At 42.4% G+C, this 17,559-nt stretch overlaps 1 protein-coding gene across 12 annotated transcripts in view; it reads left to right on the top strand.

Annotated features, from left to right (window-relative positions):
- Window positions 1–17,559, top strand: part of LOC130293972 (potassium voltage-gated channel subfamily C member 1-like) — a 129,068-nt gene that overhangs the window by 57,252 nt on the left and 54,257 nt on the right. For all 12 annotated transcript variants that reach the window (XR_008848336.1, XR_008848339.1, XR_008848337.1 and 9 more), the window contains exon 2: window positions 9,073–10,006. Coding sequence is in view for 7 of the 12 variants with exons in the window: in XM_056543311.1 (XP_056399286.1) it covers window positions 9,073–10,006 (934 nt within the window). In the remaining 5 variants the exon portion in view is untranslated. The remainder of the gene's footprint in view (window positions 1–9,072; window positions 10,007–17,559) is intronic.

The following is a 17,559-nucleotide window of genomic DNA, read 5'->3' as shown; positions in this document are numbered from 1 at the left end:
CATTCTAATTGGCCCACAAGTGAAAAGAGGGAATATACTAATATTCACATATGCAGGAAAAAAGTGTATATTGGTATTTTCCAATATATAGCGAATATATTCACGAATTTGCGATATCCGCGATAAAAATTCGAAATGCGAATATTCGCGCCCAACACTACTATTAATAATAGATCTGGCAAATGTATTACTAATGGCAAAAAAATATGACCAAATATTATTACTATGCCCTTAGAAGTTAGGAGGCTGAGCAATGGCCACTATGTCTTATGTACTTTATTATAAAATATGAATATAATAGAGAGGTTTCTCCATCCAAGAACCCCCTCAATAAGAGCCAACAACATCTATGACATTAAACAGCTTTTCTAGGCGTTGGCTGGGCTGCAATAACCAGGCATGGCCACTAGGCAGTGTACGGAGTCACCTGCTTCAAACCTTGTTCACCATAGAGATCTGTCCACTGCAACTGATCGGTGATTGGTGGTCTGTCCTTGGGATTGGCCATCAATGATTTAAAGGGGTACTCCGGTGAAAACCTTTTTTCTTTTAAATAAACTGATGGAAAAAAGTTAAACATATTTGTAAATGATACAATAAAAAAAGAGGTAGCGTGCACTCACCACGGGTAAACGGCTGCAGGCCCAAGGTCCGGGATCACCGAGGCATAGACGAAGACGGTAAGGGGCGCTCAGAGGCTACGCCGGCTGTTTCGGACGTAGGAACGTCCTTCTTCCGGAAGGCCGGAAGAAGGACGTTCCTACGTCCGAAACAGCCGGCGTAGCCTCTGAGCGCCCCTTACCGTCTTCGTCTATGCCTCGGTGATCCCGGACCTTGGGCCTGCAGCCGTTTACCCGTGGTGAGTGCACGCTACCTCTTTTTTTATTGTACTATTGGATACTTTATCTAGTGTGTGCACCCCGCAGGTGCTGCTCTGTTACTTAACGGGTCCGGAGGCTGCCAGTGTATACCAGCGGTATCGTATAATTGCATGTTCAGCTGCACGGTGTGCTCTCTCCTCCTCTAGTGGTCTAGGATATTTGTAAATGACTTCTATTAAAAACTCTTAATCCTTCCAGTACTTATTAGCTGCTCAATGCTACTGAGGAAAATCCTTTCTTTTTGGAACACTGATGACATCACAAGCACAGTGCTCTCTGCTGACATCTCTGTCCATTTTAGCAATCATGCATAGTAGATCTATGTTAAGTGTAGTATGGTGTCTCAGTGGTTAGCACTGCTGCTTTGCAGTGCTGGGGACTTGGGTTCAAATCCCACTAAGGACAACAATAAATAAAGCGTTATTATTATTATAATAACGTCAGCAGAGAGAACTGTGCTCGTGATGTCCTCAGAGAGCATTCCAAAAAGAAAATAATTTCCTCTGTAGTATTGAGCAGCTAATAAGTACAGAAAGGATTAAGATTTTTTAATAGAAGTAATTTACAAATATGTTTAACTTTCTGCCACCAGTTGATTTAAAAGAAAAAAGGTTTTCACCGGAGTACCCCTTTAAGCTTGGAAACCCCCTAAGGCTATGTTCACACATCAGAGATTCCGCAGCAGCAGAGTCCCATTGAATTCAATGGGATTCTGCTGCGCTGTGCACACGGATGAATTTATTTTTGTGGAAACTGTTATTTAAATTTCCACGCCAGATGTTTGAAATTCAAATTCTGGTGTCTGCAAAAAAGAATGGACGTGTCTATTCTTTCTGCGGACTCCGCACGCAATGCATTGCCGTCTAGGAGACGGCGCATTCCCGAGCAGTCCTGGTGCAGTCTGCAGAATGTCCGCACGGAGCTTTTTCCGTGCGGACATTCTGACATGTGAACATAGCCAGTTTCACCGCTTCAAAAAATCTTCCTATCACCAGGCAACCCTTTAGAGGGTACCTTTAATCCAAAAAACTTTTGATATATTATAGATTATTTTATGCAGCCGGGACACAGACAAGCTCAGCACTGCTCCCTTCCAGGGAGCAGTGCTGAGCTTCTCTGTGTCCCGGCTGCAGTCTGAGATTTAGGACTCCAGCATGAGTCTGAAATCTATTTAAAAAAAGGGTTGCAGCCAGGACAAAGTGGAAAATTAAATAGAAAGAAGCATATTTTTTAATAACATGCTAATAGAAAGTTATTCTGCATACATTAATCTATAATATATCAAAAGTTTTTTTGATGAAAGGTACCCTTAAATTGAATAGAACAATGTAATGCTACATTTTCCTTTAGTGGCCACTGCAGAGTAAATGTACAGCTCTCTGATGTACATAGAAGGGAAAGGCTTCCATAATGAAGGGGAAAATTGTGTTCCTCTTGATGTTGTTTTCTTTTGCTACTTAAAGGGATACTCCGGTGGAAAACCTTTTTTTTTTTTTTAATCAACTGGTGCAATAAAGTTAAACAGATTTGTAAATTACTTCTATAAAAAAAAATCTTAACCCTTCCATTACTTATTAGCTTCTTAATACTACTGAGGAAGTTCTTTTCTTTTTGGAACCCAGAGCACAGTGCTCTCTGCTGACATCTCTGTCCATTTTAGGAACTGTCTAGAGCAGCATATGTTTGCTATGGGGATTTTCTCCTACTCTGGACAGTTCCTAAAATGGACAGAGATGTCAGCAGAGAGCACTGTGGTCATGATGTCAGCAGAGAGCTCTGTGTTCCAAAAAGAAAATAATTTCTTCTGTAGTATTCAGCAGATAATAAGTACTAGAAGGATTAAGATTTTTTAATAGAAGTAATTTACAAATCTGTTTAACTTTCTGGCATCTGTTGATTTAAAAAAAAAAAGTTTTCCACCTTAAGTACCCCTTTAATACAGAAGGTCCTAATATATGTTTTCCATGCACATTCTTTAAGGGTATGCTCCCTCGTGCTGTATTTTGCAGCCGGGTATTTTCCTACCCATTGAAGTCAACGGGAAGCAAAATCAGCTGCGTATTTACTTCAGGGGGAAAGAAAATACGAAGAGCAAAATACGGCACATAGGAACGTACCCTTCGGCCTATTGACAAGCCCACCTAACATACCTACAAAAGTATCTAGACAAATGCAAAAACACTCACAACTTCACTACATAAACTTCGGTGCAAACATTTTACAACTGCAAGTTCTACTTTCAATAGTCCATTGCTGCTTAGAAAATGAATACTGAACTTTGGCTTTTATGAACCCTAAAAACTTTTTGGGATATTTTTGAATGCAGCGTTTCTGACCTGCGTAAGTGTCTGCTCGTAATACGTTCATTTGCATTGACTTTTGGAAACCATATAGGAGTACAAAAACGACAAGAGCGAGAAGAACTGCAACAGTTTGGTGCCCCCTCAGGTGCAGTGGTTTTGCGCAGCCAATGGCCGCAGCACATAATGTGAGAATTTGATCTGTACGTTTGGGTTTTCTTGAAGGCCCAGGACATTGGTTGTCATTGATCTGTTTTGATTCTTACACTTTTTTCCTGGCAGAATCCAAGACGAGCCTCTTGGGAAGGCCCCAAAAAAAGCCTCTTGTGCTTTCCTCTAAACAGCAGTTAACTAATTGAAACCAATCCCGTCCAGACTATTAACGGCTAAATAAATGAACCGGAGAACGTTCGGCAATTTAGATGGCAGATTCCCTTATTTTATACATGAAAGACATTATGGAGAGTAGAAGACTCCAAGGGAATTTACATAGTGCAGAGAAATAATAGAGACGCACTCACCCTTTGATGTCAGCAAACGTGGAGGGATTTGTTGGAATACAAAAGTGCAGTACATCACACAGGGGGAACGGAAAGACACAGCTCCGGGAGCTGCGGGAGGAGCGGCGACGGCTCCGTTTCGCGGTCAAACACACCGCTTGGTCACGCCTATAGGCGTGACCAAGCGGTGTGTTTGACTGCGAAACGTTTGCTTACATCAAAGGGTGAGTGCGTCTCTATTATTTCTCTGCACTATTCATGTTGGACTTTTTCTCTGAAGACTGCACCCCCTGTATCAGCTCCATACGGACGCCCACATTGCATTTACTCCTAGTGACCCCATATGTATATGCTCTGGTGCCGAGAGTTTGTTTCCTTTCACATCCCAAGGGAATTTACCATTCCCAGCCCCTGTGCACAGTGGCAAATTTGCGCAATTTTTGTTTGTCTTTGCAAACTCCCACTTTGCGGCAAGAGTTTTTTTTGCACAATTATTGCCAGCCTGCTCTGGTGCAGGGGATGATAAATGCCCCTCCCCCCCCAACCAATATCAAATACCATATCTACAAATATTATCAGAAATGAGAGACGGCTTTATAAGTAGGTGGATTATTCATATCAAAATAATAAAAATATCCAATAATAAACCTTAGAATCCATATATCTAATATCTATGGTGGTACCTCAGGTTCTCCAGCACTACTATCTACCACGTGACATTTATAAAACTGGTGTAATTTAAAGGGGTACTCCGGTGAACATTTTGTTCAGAACGCTCGGAGCCGGAGGCCGTGATCGTGATGTCATGGACACGCCCCTCGTGACATCACACCACACTTCGTCCATTCATGTCTAAGGGAGGGGGCTTGTCAGCCAACAAGCCCCTCCCATAGACATGAATGGAGGAGGCGTGGTGTGCTGTCACGGGGGGCGTGTCTGTGACGTCACGATCACGGCCTCCATGATGTCACAACCACTGGAGCAGGAATCCGGCGATTGCTTAGAATGCCGATGCTGTAGGAGATTGTAGGGGGCCACAGCTGTGGGACCCCCGCGATCATACAACTTAGCCCCTATCCTTTAGATTAGGGATAAGATGTCTAGAAGCGGAGTACCCCTTTAATGTAAAAAAGGACTCACACTACAGAAAATACGGTGCACCAGCCTCTCATTGATCTTAATGGGATTCTGCTGCATCATTCACACTATGGAATCCTGGACCCCAAGACTCTATGGGGGAGATTTACCAGATTTGATCTGATTGGTTGCTATGGGCAACTCAGCAACTTTTCCTCTGGACAGGTTTTGATAAATCTCTCCCTCTGTTTATTTTTTTGGTGGAGTTAACTCTGAAATGCATTGCCGTCTATGGTGGAGGCACATTTGAGAGCGGTCCTAGTGCTGGCTTGTTTTGCCACTGTCTTCTCCAGATGGAGAAATTCCTGGTGGAGATTGTGAAGTGTGAATCAGCCCTTAGGGTCAGTTCACATGTGCATATTTTTGCTGCAGATCTGCTGCAGATTTTTTTGCCTATTGACTTTAATGGGTAGCAAAATCTGCTGAAGCAAATCTGCAGCAGAAAATACGCACATGTGAACTGACCCTTAGGCTATGTTCACACGGGCAATGTCTGCATGGAAAGCGGAGCGCCAGCAGAACATTCTGGGGCTGGGACCACTCGGATATGCGCCGTCTCATAGGCAGCAATGCATGTCTGTGCAGACTCCTCAAAAAGAATAGATATGTCTGCGGACTCCGAAACTTGAATTTCTCGCCAGAAGCATCTGGCGCGGAAATTCTGCCATGTGCACAGTGCAGCAGAATCCCATTGATATCAATGCTGCTGCGAAATCCGCATTAAAATTTCATTGTGTAAGCAGCAGCAGCAGAGTTCCGCAGCAGCAGAGTCCCATTGATATGAATTGGATTCTACTGCACTGTGCACATGGCGGAATTTCTGCAGCAAATGTTTCTGCTGTGGAAATCCCAATTCCGGAGTCCGCACAAAGACTAGACATGTCTATTCTTTCTGCGGAGTGTGCACGGAAATGCATTTCTGAGCTGCCCTAGCATCAGCATAGTACGACCCCTTAAGTGGGGAGCCCCATTTTGAGGGTTATATTTAGTGAATGTTACACATATCACAGCACAGTGTTAAAAAGCACCTCAGGTTTGGTGATTTTTTCCCCCATATCATGCACGCTCACCATTGCTACAGCGCCATTTGTTCTATTCCAGCACAGCTACATCTATACATTTTATTACAGTAACTGGGTCATGTGATCACCAGTCTCAGAAAGTTAATTATCTTAATGCAGTGTTTCCTAGCCAGAGTGCCTCCAGCTGTTCCAGCCTTTGGCTGTCCGGGCATGCTGGGAGTTAGAGATGAGCGAACTTACAGTAAATTCGATTCGTCACGAACTTCTCGGCTCGGCAGTTGATGACTTATCCTGCGTATATTAGTTAAGCCTTCAGGTGCTCCGGTGGGCTGGAAAAGGTGGATACAGTCCTAGAAAAGAGTCTCCTAGGAATGTATCCACCTTTTCCAGCCCACGGGAGCACCTTAAAGCTGAACTAATTGATGCAGGAAAAGCCATCAACTGCCGAGCCGAGAAGTTTGTGACGAATCGAATTTACTGTAAGTTCGCTCATCTCTACTGGGAGTTGTAGTTTTACAACAGCTGGAGGCACCCTGGTTGGGAAACACTTTACTATACAATGTCCCTCAATTTTTTTTTTTTTTTACCTTGCACCAGCTTTAAACCTTTACAGTTCTAATACGAAATATGAACATTTACATTAAATTGGAGTTGTTATAATGTGTGCCGTATAACCGTGAGAGGTGTACAGCGTAGCAATATTTAAATAAACGGGAAAAAAATTCCATATTTTGGAGCCGAACAGATAGGTTCAGCATTTCTTCCCCTAATCAAACTGGGTATAATGAGAGCGAACAGATTACATACTTTATTCATGTCGTCAAAAAGGAAAAATTACTCACCGTACGAGGCCTATAATCAGCCATAAGAACCTCTTTATTTATCCGTGTTTTGACTGCTTTGTCAGGGTGCGAGCGCTCGCATTCATTATACTCGCCGAAAAATGCATTCAGGCTCCTGTTCACGTGCAGCGTCAAATCTGTTTGGGTGTGTGCGGCGAAAATAATATTTATTGCTGCTTTATCCATCGTATAGAATTATACTTGTGATGTATTATTTCTTATCAAGCTGATGCTATCTATATAATGAATGTGAAAGATGTTTGAGAGTATTCTTAAAGCGCAACTCCGGTGATGATCCGGTGACAGGATATATGTTTAAATCCGCTGGCAACTTTGTAGCCCGCTGCTAAAGTGTTAAAGGGGTACTCCGGTGGCAAAACATTTTTTTTAAATCAACTGGTGCCAGAAAGTTAAACAGATTTTTTAATTACTTCTATTAAAAAATCTTAATCCATCCAGTACTTATAAGCTGCTACTACAGAGGAAGTTGTATAGTTCTTTACTGCCTGTATAGCTCTCTGCTGACACCTCTGTCCATTTTGGGAACTGTCCGGAGCAGGAGAGGTTTGCTATAGGGATTTGCTCCTGCTCTGGACAGTTCCTGAAATGGACAGAGGTGTCAGCAGAGAGCACTGTGGTCAGAGAGAAAAGAAATTCAAAAATAAAAGAACTTACTCTGGAACATACAGCAGCTGAGAAGTACTGGAAGCATTAAGATTTTTTTTTTTTTTTTTTTTAAATAAAAGTAATTTACAAACCTGTCTAACTTTCTGGCACCAGTTAATAAAAAAAAAAAAAAAAAGTTTTCCAGTGGAGTAACCCTTTAAAGGGATACTCCGCCCCTAGCATCTTATCCTCTATCCAAAGCATAGGGGATAAGATGTCAGATTGCGGGGGTCCCCACAGAGCGAGTTTGCTCTGTGCAGTAATGATAGCGGGGTGCTGCAGACGAGATCCCGGCATTTGAAGTTGCGTTCAGTCAATTAGTTTACATTAAAATCTGCAGCTTCAAATCCTGTACATATTTGATGTATGTGTGAATAGACCCTAAGGGTATGTTCATACTGTGGAATTTCCACAAAATTGCGAATGCGGAATTTCGCAAGTAGAATTCCGCGCCGTGAACAGTACCGTCAGTGTGAATGGGTCTTCCGCGAGATCCGTTCACACTGCGGAATTTCAACAGCGGACAAGTGTGAATTGGAGTGCGGTCTTTAGGCTTAAATTTGAGGCGGAATTCCGCAAGCAGAAATTCTGCAGTGTGAATAGACCCTAAGGCTATGTTCACATGCCAAAATGTCCCCAGGGACAACTCGGGAATGAGTCCGCAGAAAGAATATACATGAAATTCCATTGTAAATATTGTCAAGTCATATAAGGGTTAAAGGGGTACTCCGGTGGAAAACTTTTTTTTTTTTTTAAATCAACTGGTGCCAGAAAGTTAAACAGATTTGTAAATTACTTCTATTAAAAAATCCTAATCCTTCTAGTATTTTTTTAGCTGCTGAATACTACAGAGGGAATGGTTTTATTTTTGGAACACAGTGCTCTCTGCTGACATCATGACCATAGTGCTCTCTTCTGACATCTCTGTCCATTTTAAGAATTGTCCAGAGTCGGAGAAAATCCCCATAGCAAACATATGCTGCTCTGGACAGTTCCTAAAATGGACAGAGATGTCAGCAGAGAGCACTGTGGTCATGATGTCAGCAGAGAGTTCTGTGTTCCAAAAATAAAACCATTTCCTTTGTAGTATTCAGCAGCTAATAAGTACTGGAAGGATTAAGATTTTTTAATAGAAGTAATTTACAAATCTGTTTAACTTTCTGGCACCAGTTGATTTAAAAAAATAAAATAAAAGTTTTCCACGGGAGTACCCCTTTAACTAGAGGCTGCATAACTTGGCAGAGTCACCAAAAATTATTTGGTGCTGTAATTGTTGTACAGAGATAAAACCACAGCACTTGCCCTGGGGCCACAGTTCCTTTAATGTGTCTTCAATATGCCTGTTTCTTCTTTACCCTGACATCATCCAATGAGGGCTATTTGGGAGGCCCCATACACATAAGATAGTGAGCCGGTGATACCAGAATTGGCAGGTTTGGATGGCTTTTCTCTTTAGGATAAATCTTCAATATAAAAGTCCTGGAAAATCCTCTTTAATATGCATCATTACAGGTGTCTTATTATTTAAGTCAAATTGGAAAAAATATTATTTAGAATAAGTCTTAGATAACTGTCTAAACTACTGGACGCAACTCTTGGCGGTAAAATCCCATTTACCATTGGTTGAATTGTTGCATATTATGCAGTTGTTTAGACTTTTGTGTTATATATTATGTCTGTGTCTATGTCTTTTGTATAACTGTATTCTCTTGTTTGTTTGGCAGTATATCGCCTTTGCTTCCCTGTTCTTCATTCTCATCTCCATTACAACGTTTTGCCTTGAGACCCATGAGGCATTCAATGAGATCATCAACAAGACTGAGACCACCACACAAAACAACGTCACCAAGACGGAAATTATATTAGAAGTGGAGACTGAACCTTTCCTCACTTATGTAGAAGGCATGTGCGTGATATGGTTCACCTTTGAGTTTTTCATGCGTGTTTTGTTCTGCCCTGATAAAATGGAATTCATTAAGAGCAGCTTAAACATTATCGACTTTGTGGCTATTTTACCCTTCTACCTGGAGGTTGGCTTGAGTGGCCTGTCTTCCAAAGCCGCCAAGGATGTCCTAGGTTTTCTTCGTGTTGTCCGATTTGTTAGGATCCTGAGAATCTTTAAGCTCACTCGTCATTTTGTTGGTCTCAGAGTTCTTGGCCATACTCTACGAGCCAGTACGAATGAGTTTCTCCTTCTTATCATATTTTTGGCACTCGGGGTATTAATCTTTGCCACCATGATATACTATGCGGAAAGGATCGGGGCTGAGCCTGGTGACATTACTGGCAGCGCACACACCAACTTCAAAAATATCCCCATAGGGTTCTGGTGGGCTGTGGTAACAATGACAACTTTGGGGTATGGTGACATGTACCCAGTGACTTGGTCGGGAATGCTGGTGGGTGCCCTTTGTGCGTTGGCAGGTGTGCTAACAATTGCTATGCCAGTCCCGGTCATTGTCAACAATTTTGGAATGTACTACTCCCTAGCAATGGCTAAGCAGAAGCTACCAAAGAAAAAGAACAAACATATTCCACGGGCTCCTCAACCTGGATCACCTAATTACTGTAAACCAGACATGCAGTCTCCTCATAGAAGTGCGACAGGAGATGCCTGCCCCTTAGCTCAGGAGGAAATCATAGAGATCAACAGAGCAGGTAAGAGGGGAGAGCATATGGATGGTATAGTTTATGTTGCATAATGTCAAGAATCAGTCATGGGACAAGTGGTCAGTAAGTATTCATCGTTTAGGCATTGACATATGAATGTGACTATAAAGATCCATCAGCAACAACTAAGCAACTTGTTGATGGTCTCCAGGTAATGGCCGACCATCGGAGTCATCCTCTTCTGTTCTTAAATATCCTGTCCACCTGCTTCTTAGTTATATCTATTTCTAAGGACAATAAAAGTGCAAAACTTGAAATTTTACCTGGGCTCTGGTGTCTAAGAGGCTCCCAATGGTCCAGTTTAATGTTATAGGACACCTGTACCCCAGATTGTATTAAATGGTTTAGGGTCCCCGTTGCAAATTCTGCTTCAGGGCCATGGAGCTTCAAAATGGTGGACAACCAATAGGGTCACCATTATATTACCATTCCTTTAGGGCTCCAGAATAGCCCATGTGTATCTCGCACTTTGGTGGACACTAGATGGCAGCCGGATAGCAACCTTTGTTGACAAGGGTAGCTGCTATAGTTGTCACCCAGCTATCTGTTAGCTAAAGCGGGATCACATTTTTAACAGAAGAGGACGAATCCAGGACTTAAAGGGGTTATCCAGGAAAAAACTTTTTTTTTTATATATATCAACTGCCTCCAGATAGTTAAACAGATTTGTAAATTACTTCTATTAAAAAAATCTTCATCCTTTCAGTACTTATGAGCTAATGAAGTTGAGTTGTTCTTTTCTGTCTAAGTTCTCTCTGATGACACCTGTCTCGGGAACCGCCCAGTTTAGAAGCAAATCCCCACAACAAACCTCTTCTACTCTGTACAGTTCCCGAGACAAGCAGAGATGTCAGCAGAGAGCACTGTTGCCAGACAGAAAGCAACAACTCAACTTCAGCAGCTAATAATTATTGAAAGGATTAAGATTTTTTAATAGAAGTCATTTACAAATCTGTTTAACTTTCTGGAGCCAGTTGATATAAAAAAATAAAAAAGAAAGTTTTTCCTGGAATACCCCTTTAACACTGATTATGAACAGAATATTTTTTTTAATGTAAAAGGTTTTTCATAGAATCTTTACGAACAGAAATTTTTTTTTAAGGTAAAAAGTTTTTAATTGGATAAAATAACGCAAATGTCTTTTATTGGGGAGTTTTCATTTGGATGTCATAGTCATATGTGAAAACAGTTGTTTACACCCCATGGGAACATACCAGTTAGCAAATTTTTCCCTGAAACGATTGACTGCAATGTTTTTGAGTCCAAGGTTGTTATGGTGAAATCATACATTACATTTGGTATAACATGTTAACTGCAGTAATGAAGGACATCATGAAAGTTATCAAATTCACTGATTTACTGTTTTTTTGTATGGTTTTTATCTGAAGTGTTTCTAGTCTAGGGGTCATGATAGAAAAAAGGACATCCCAGCAGCACCAGTGGATAGTCTGTAATCTGCTGCCTGTTTTGGAGCCAATTTACACAGGGAACTCAGAGGTTTGTTTCCCTTGGATTCAAATAGACATGAGCAGCATGGTCCATTATAGGCTACATTATTATAGTATTCAACCATAGAAGCATTGCTTTAAGGAAGGGGGTTGGGGGTTGGTACCTTATTGAGACACAATATGGCGGCACACAGACTATACAACCCTTAGGCCACTGATCAGAATCCATGCACAAAGCTATGTACATGGACCCTTTAAGGGGTATTTCGGGCAAAAAACATTTTATCCCCTAAGATGTCTGATCGAGGGGGGGGGGGGGGGCGCTGCTGAGATCCCCCGTGATCTCCCTGCAGCACCTGCATTCTATGCGGGTGCTGAATATCCAGTTTTGGAAATCTCCGGGTTTCCGGGACTGGGGGCATAATGTCACGCCACACCCCCTCCATTCATTTCTATGGGAGGGGGCGTGACGGCCGTAGAAATGAATGGAGGGGGTGTGGCGTGACGGCACGCCCCCAGTCCCGGAAACCAAGAGGTTTACGAAACTGGAGATTCAGCACCTGCATAGAATGTGGGTGCTGCAGGGAGATCTTGGGGGATCTCAGCAGCGCCCCCCCCCCCCCTGCGATCAGACATCTTATACCCCTTTAAGATACTCATACCGATTCGTACTGTATGTTTCCTTGTTTCCTTCTTAGTCATTTGTTTCCCATGGATTTAAATGGACACGGAGAGAGACATTTGTGGCATGATCCATTATATGTTATATTATAGAAGTATTTTGCTTTGGAAGCATAGCAACTAGGGGGGGGACTATGGTGCATTATAGTCTGAGGCCCAATATGGTGGCATGGAGACTGTACAACTCTGTATGCCCCTGTTAAGAATCTATGCACTTCTATGTGCATGGACCCTAAGGCTCCTCATACCTATTCATACTGTATGTTTCCTTCTAAATGAAGACATCTTAGATGATAGAAAAGGGCCAGACCAGAAAGTTAAGCAAATTCTATTTTCCTCCCTTCATGTTCAATCATTCTCCGGCCTTTACACTGTTGATCCACCATATCCACTATTAAATAGAAGAGACCTTTATAAAGATGTATATATATATATATATATATATATATATATATATATATATGTAAAAACCCTTCTGCTTGCAGTACTTACCCCAGCTGTGCTGCCGCCCACCACATCCTCCTCAACAATCCAAATCTAGTCATACATGGTGCGATGGTTTGACCCAATGCAATGGCTGGACGGACAGAAAACGCTTCAGTGTCAGATATAACAACATTGTTGATTTGGCAAGACCTTTCTATGAAGGAGGTGATTACACAACATTTAATTTGACTTGGGTTAGGGAAGGACTGGCACTCAACAATTCTCCTTCTAAGAAACATGGTGGTGTCAGAGCCAATGACTATTGCATGCCTTACGTAAAACGAAGAAATAAAATGTCGTAATGTGACCCTAAGGTCATCATCCTTCTGTTAATATGATCTACTATTGTCCATGAATAGCCATGATCTACCATTGTCTCAGGTTGCGTAGTGATCCAACATCGCAGTGTCATGCTTCGATTTTAAAGGGCCCCATAGCAATGGTTCCCCCTTGATAGAAAAATTAACTCTGATTAGGCAATTGGTAGCATAACTACCTTTACTTAAAGGGGTACTCCGCCCCTAGACATTTTATCCCCTATCCAAAGGATAGGGGATAAGATGTCTAATCGTGGGGGTCCGGCCGCTGGGGACCCCCCCAATCTCAGCTGCGGCACCCCAGACATCCGGTGCACGGATCGAGCTTCACTCCGTTCCAGATGACTGGCGATGTGGGGCGGAGGCTCGTGACGTCACGGTCACGCCCCACTCGTTACGTTACGTGCCCCCTCAATGCAAGTCTATGTCACATGATATCACGAGCGGCGTGTGGCCGTGATGTCACGAGCCTCCGGCGCTGCACGCAACGCTCTAAATAAATGCCGGGTGCAGCAGGGAAATTGCGGGGGGGAACCAGTGGTGGGACCCCCACGATCAGATATCTTATCCCCTATCCTTTGGATAAGGGATAAGATGTCTAGGGGCAGAGTACCCCTTTAATGCATTACTGTCAGTAAAAACTACTTATGACATGTCGATCGCGAGTTAATAGATGTGAAGAGAGCAGCATTGCACTTTACTCCTTGGCCACCGAAAGACTTCTAGGTAGAGAAATGTATGAACCCTTCGGTCGGCCTATGATTGGAGCGCAACGCCCCCAGCTAGTAACTCCTGATTGCAGCGGGTCTCAGGAGTAAGACCAAATGCTATCAACAACTATTGACATATCTGATCAACATGCCAAAAGTTGTTTTTAATGAGTGTAATGCTTTAAGCAGGAACCAAATGATGTACCTGCATAATAGAGAACCCACATAATTGAGCCGGAAAACAGATAGCCACCAGATTGCTTCCAAGCCCCCAACAAAAAGAAACAGGGTGGACCCCCTCAGCTTCTGAGTTCCACCTCAACTTCTATGGCTGTAGTTAAACCCATGTACAAATGTCTCATGTTATCCTTTGACAGCTGTCAGATGGAAATGTAGAAAGCTTTATCCCAGTTTCAGATTTGGATGGTATAGAATGTGGGGTAGAATGTTGTGACCAAATGCAACATTACTAACACAACATCATAGGGTATGCCCCATGACAAAGTAGGTCCAACCAAGTCGACTGACTCCTCCATTAACAGGTGAACTGGGCAGGATCATTTTTTGGATTGGTGAGGGTAACAGTATTTATACCCCCATTAAACATTGGCAGAATTTACTATTCCAATCAATTTCAACCACAGATCTGTTAATGGATCATTTCCGTAATTGTGTATTACAATGGGGGTAATTCCAATTACAAATATGTTAGAATTGCTATGTATGTACCTTCCTAGTAAACCAGCGTAGATTCACCTTAGGTTTAATGAGGTTGACCAGAGACAAAAAAGTTATTGAAATGATCAAATATTGTTTCAAACAACTTCCTTCATGTGATAGCCGATGTGATTCCTAACATTTCTGTAAATGACTTTATTTACCAAAAAATACTCCTACACTTCCCTGAACACTGTTGTCCACCACCTTTTTTTAGGGGAAATTCATCTTTAGTAACAAGCAGACCAGGACAGAACACATGAAGTGGGAGTAGGGCTCAGCATGTGCTAGTGCAGGAGAGAGAGAGTATGGAAGCCTGGGTTTTGTACCTAAAAGTTGTGTCCATTTTCCAGAGGATGCTACATGTCACTGAAAGGTATATCAAAGCAGTTTTAGTGCTTAGTGTAACCCCTCACATGCTGTGTTGTCTCTGTATGTAAACACAGTCCTGCCTCCAATACATAATCTGTCCCTCCTTTTAGTCTGCAGTCATTAAAAAATCAGTGCATCAGTTACCCCTTCTCCTCCACAGGCCATCTATAGTACAGTACTTTACTGAGGTAAATTATCCCCCAGCACTATGCCAGCCCGCACTATACCCTCCCCCTCCCAACTTTCTTTAACTAACACTTCCTACTGCCCCCTTGTCATGTTCACCCTCCCTTCCCATGCTGTCCACTCCGGGGGCTCCCTTTAGCTAAGGCCCCTTTTATACGCCCAAATAGCTTTCCAATATGAGCGTCGAAGGACTGTGTACAATCCAATTGGTGCTCCTTAAAGGAGTACTTCACCCCTAGACATCTTATCCCCTATCCAAAGGATAGTGGATAAGATGTCTGATGGCGGGGGTCCCGCAGCTGGGGACCCCCGCATTCTACCATGCGGCACCCACCTGTAACGGCTTCCGGACAGTTGTCAGCTGTCACCCCCCCTTTCCCATAGACTTGCATTGAGGGGGCGGGTGTGATGTCACACGGGGCAGAGTCATGACGTCACGATCTTCCATTCTCGTGGTCGCGATGGTATTAGCCTGAGGGCCTCCAGCGGTTCCAGAAGCCGTTACAGGTGGGTGCAGCATGGTAGAATGCCCCCAGCGGCGGGACCCCCGACATCAGAAATCTTATCCCCTATCCTTTGGATAGGGGATAAGATGTCTAGGGGTGGAGTACCCCTTTAAAAAGACTGTATAGTTGACCTAATTTTTTTGCAGTGAATAGCTGTCTAAAGGATCACTGTATCGTTTGTGGGGCCGTTCTCTTCCATCATTGTTGGTAGCATATCCCTTGTTCCGCTGGGGAATTGTGCTGCTGACTAATGATGATTTTTAGGGCTGTACATTCCAAGCAACCTACAGACGAATGAATGTTTGCTCATCTGTCAGCTGATCTTATTGGCTTTTACATGGAGAAATAATTGGCCTATTTAGACGATAATCACCATGTGTAAAAAGCTCTTAAGCCGGCCCTCTTCTCTGTCTCTAAACCCGATTATGGTGACAGGCTTTTCTATTGGACCGAGCCTCATGGCAACCCCTTTAAAGCACATCACCCCCACAGAGAACCAGGAGGACGTCCCTGCTGCGTCAGGACCAATGCAGAACTAAGAGGGAAGGACCTTGGAACTGGTACTAATATCTTAAAGGGCTTGTCCAGGAAAACAAGACCAGAGCTAATTTCTTCCCAAAACAGGGCCACCCCTGTCCTCAGTTTCTGTTTGGTAGTGCTGCTCAGTTCGATTCAAGTGAATGTAGACAAGTTGTTATACCACACACATCCTGAGGACAGAGGGGGAGCTGTTTTTGGAACAAATTACTTCTGGTTTTCTATTCCTGGAAAACCCCTTTAAGAACGGGGCAGCTCTAATAATTATACTCTATTAGTTACTGTTATTTCGTTATTTGTAAAGCAAAGAAATAGCTATTTCTGTCACTAAACAACCTGTTTAAAAGGGTACTCCGGTGGAAAACTTATTTTTTTTAAATCAACTGGTGCCAGAATGTTAAACAGATTTGTAAATTACTTCTATTAAAAAAATCTTAATCCTTCCAGTACTTATTAGCTGCTGAATACTACAGAGGAAATTATTTTCTTTTTTGAACACAGTGCTCTCTGCTGACATCATGACCACAGTGCTCTCTGATGACATCTCTGTCCATTTTAGGAACTGTCCAGAGCAGCATATGTTTTCTATGGGGATTTTCTTCTACTCTGGACAGTTCTTAAAATGGACAGAGATGTCAGCAGAGAGCACTGTGGTTGTAATGTCAGCAGAGAGCACTGTGGTTGTGATGTCAGCAGAGAGCTCTGTGTTCCAAAAAGAAAATAATTTCCTCTGTAGTATTCAGCTGCTAATAAGTACTAACAGGATTGAGATTTTTTAATAGAAGTAATTTACAAATCAGTTTAACTTTCTGGCACCAGTTGATTTAAAAAAAAAAAATTTCCACCGGTGTACCCCTTTAAAGGGGTTATCCAGGAATAGAAAAACACAGCTAATTTCTTCCAAAAACAGCTCCATTTCTGTCTCCAGGGTGGGTGTGGTATTACAACTTGGCTCCATTTAATTCAATGGAACTGAGCTGCAGAACCCCACCCAACCTGGAGACAGATGGGAGCAGCTTTTGAAAGAAATTAGCTCTGTTTTTCTGTTCCCGGATAACCCCTTTAATGAGTTAAAGGGGTTATCAGGGAAAAAACTTTTTTTATATATCAACTGGCTCCAGAAAGTTAAACAGATTTGCAAATGACTTCTATTAAAAAATCTTAATCCTTTCAGTACTTATGAGCTTCTGAAGTTAAGGTTGTTCTTTTCTGTCTAAGTGCTCTCTGATGACACGTGTCTCGGGAACCGCCCAGTTTAGAAGAGGTTTGCTATGGGGATTTGCTTCTAAACTGGGCGGTTCCCGAGACATGTGTCATCAGAGAGCACTTAGACAGAAAAGAACAACCTTAACTTCAGAAGCTCATAAGTACTGAAAGGATTAAGATTTTTTAATAGAATTAATTTACAAATCTGTTTAACTTTCTGGAGCCAGTTGATATATATAAAAAAAAGTTTTTTCCTGGATAACCCCTTTAAATAGTGGTGTCATATAAGCTGAAGCTGGCTTTCCATTCTATTCACTATGTCTACGTAACACATGTATGAAGAGGGATAGAAAACTACAGCCTTTCTTATACACT

Source organism: Hyla sarda, chromosome 10 (assembly GCF_029499605.1).
Source record: "Hyla sarda isolate aHylSar1 chromosome 10, aHylSar1.hap1, whole genome shotgun sequence".
NCBI lineage: Eukaryota > Metazoa > Chordata > Amphibia > Anura > Hylidae > Hyla > Hyla sarda.
This window is presented reverse-complemented; position numbering and strand designations above follow the sequence as displayed.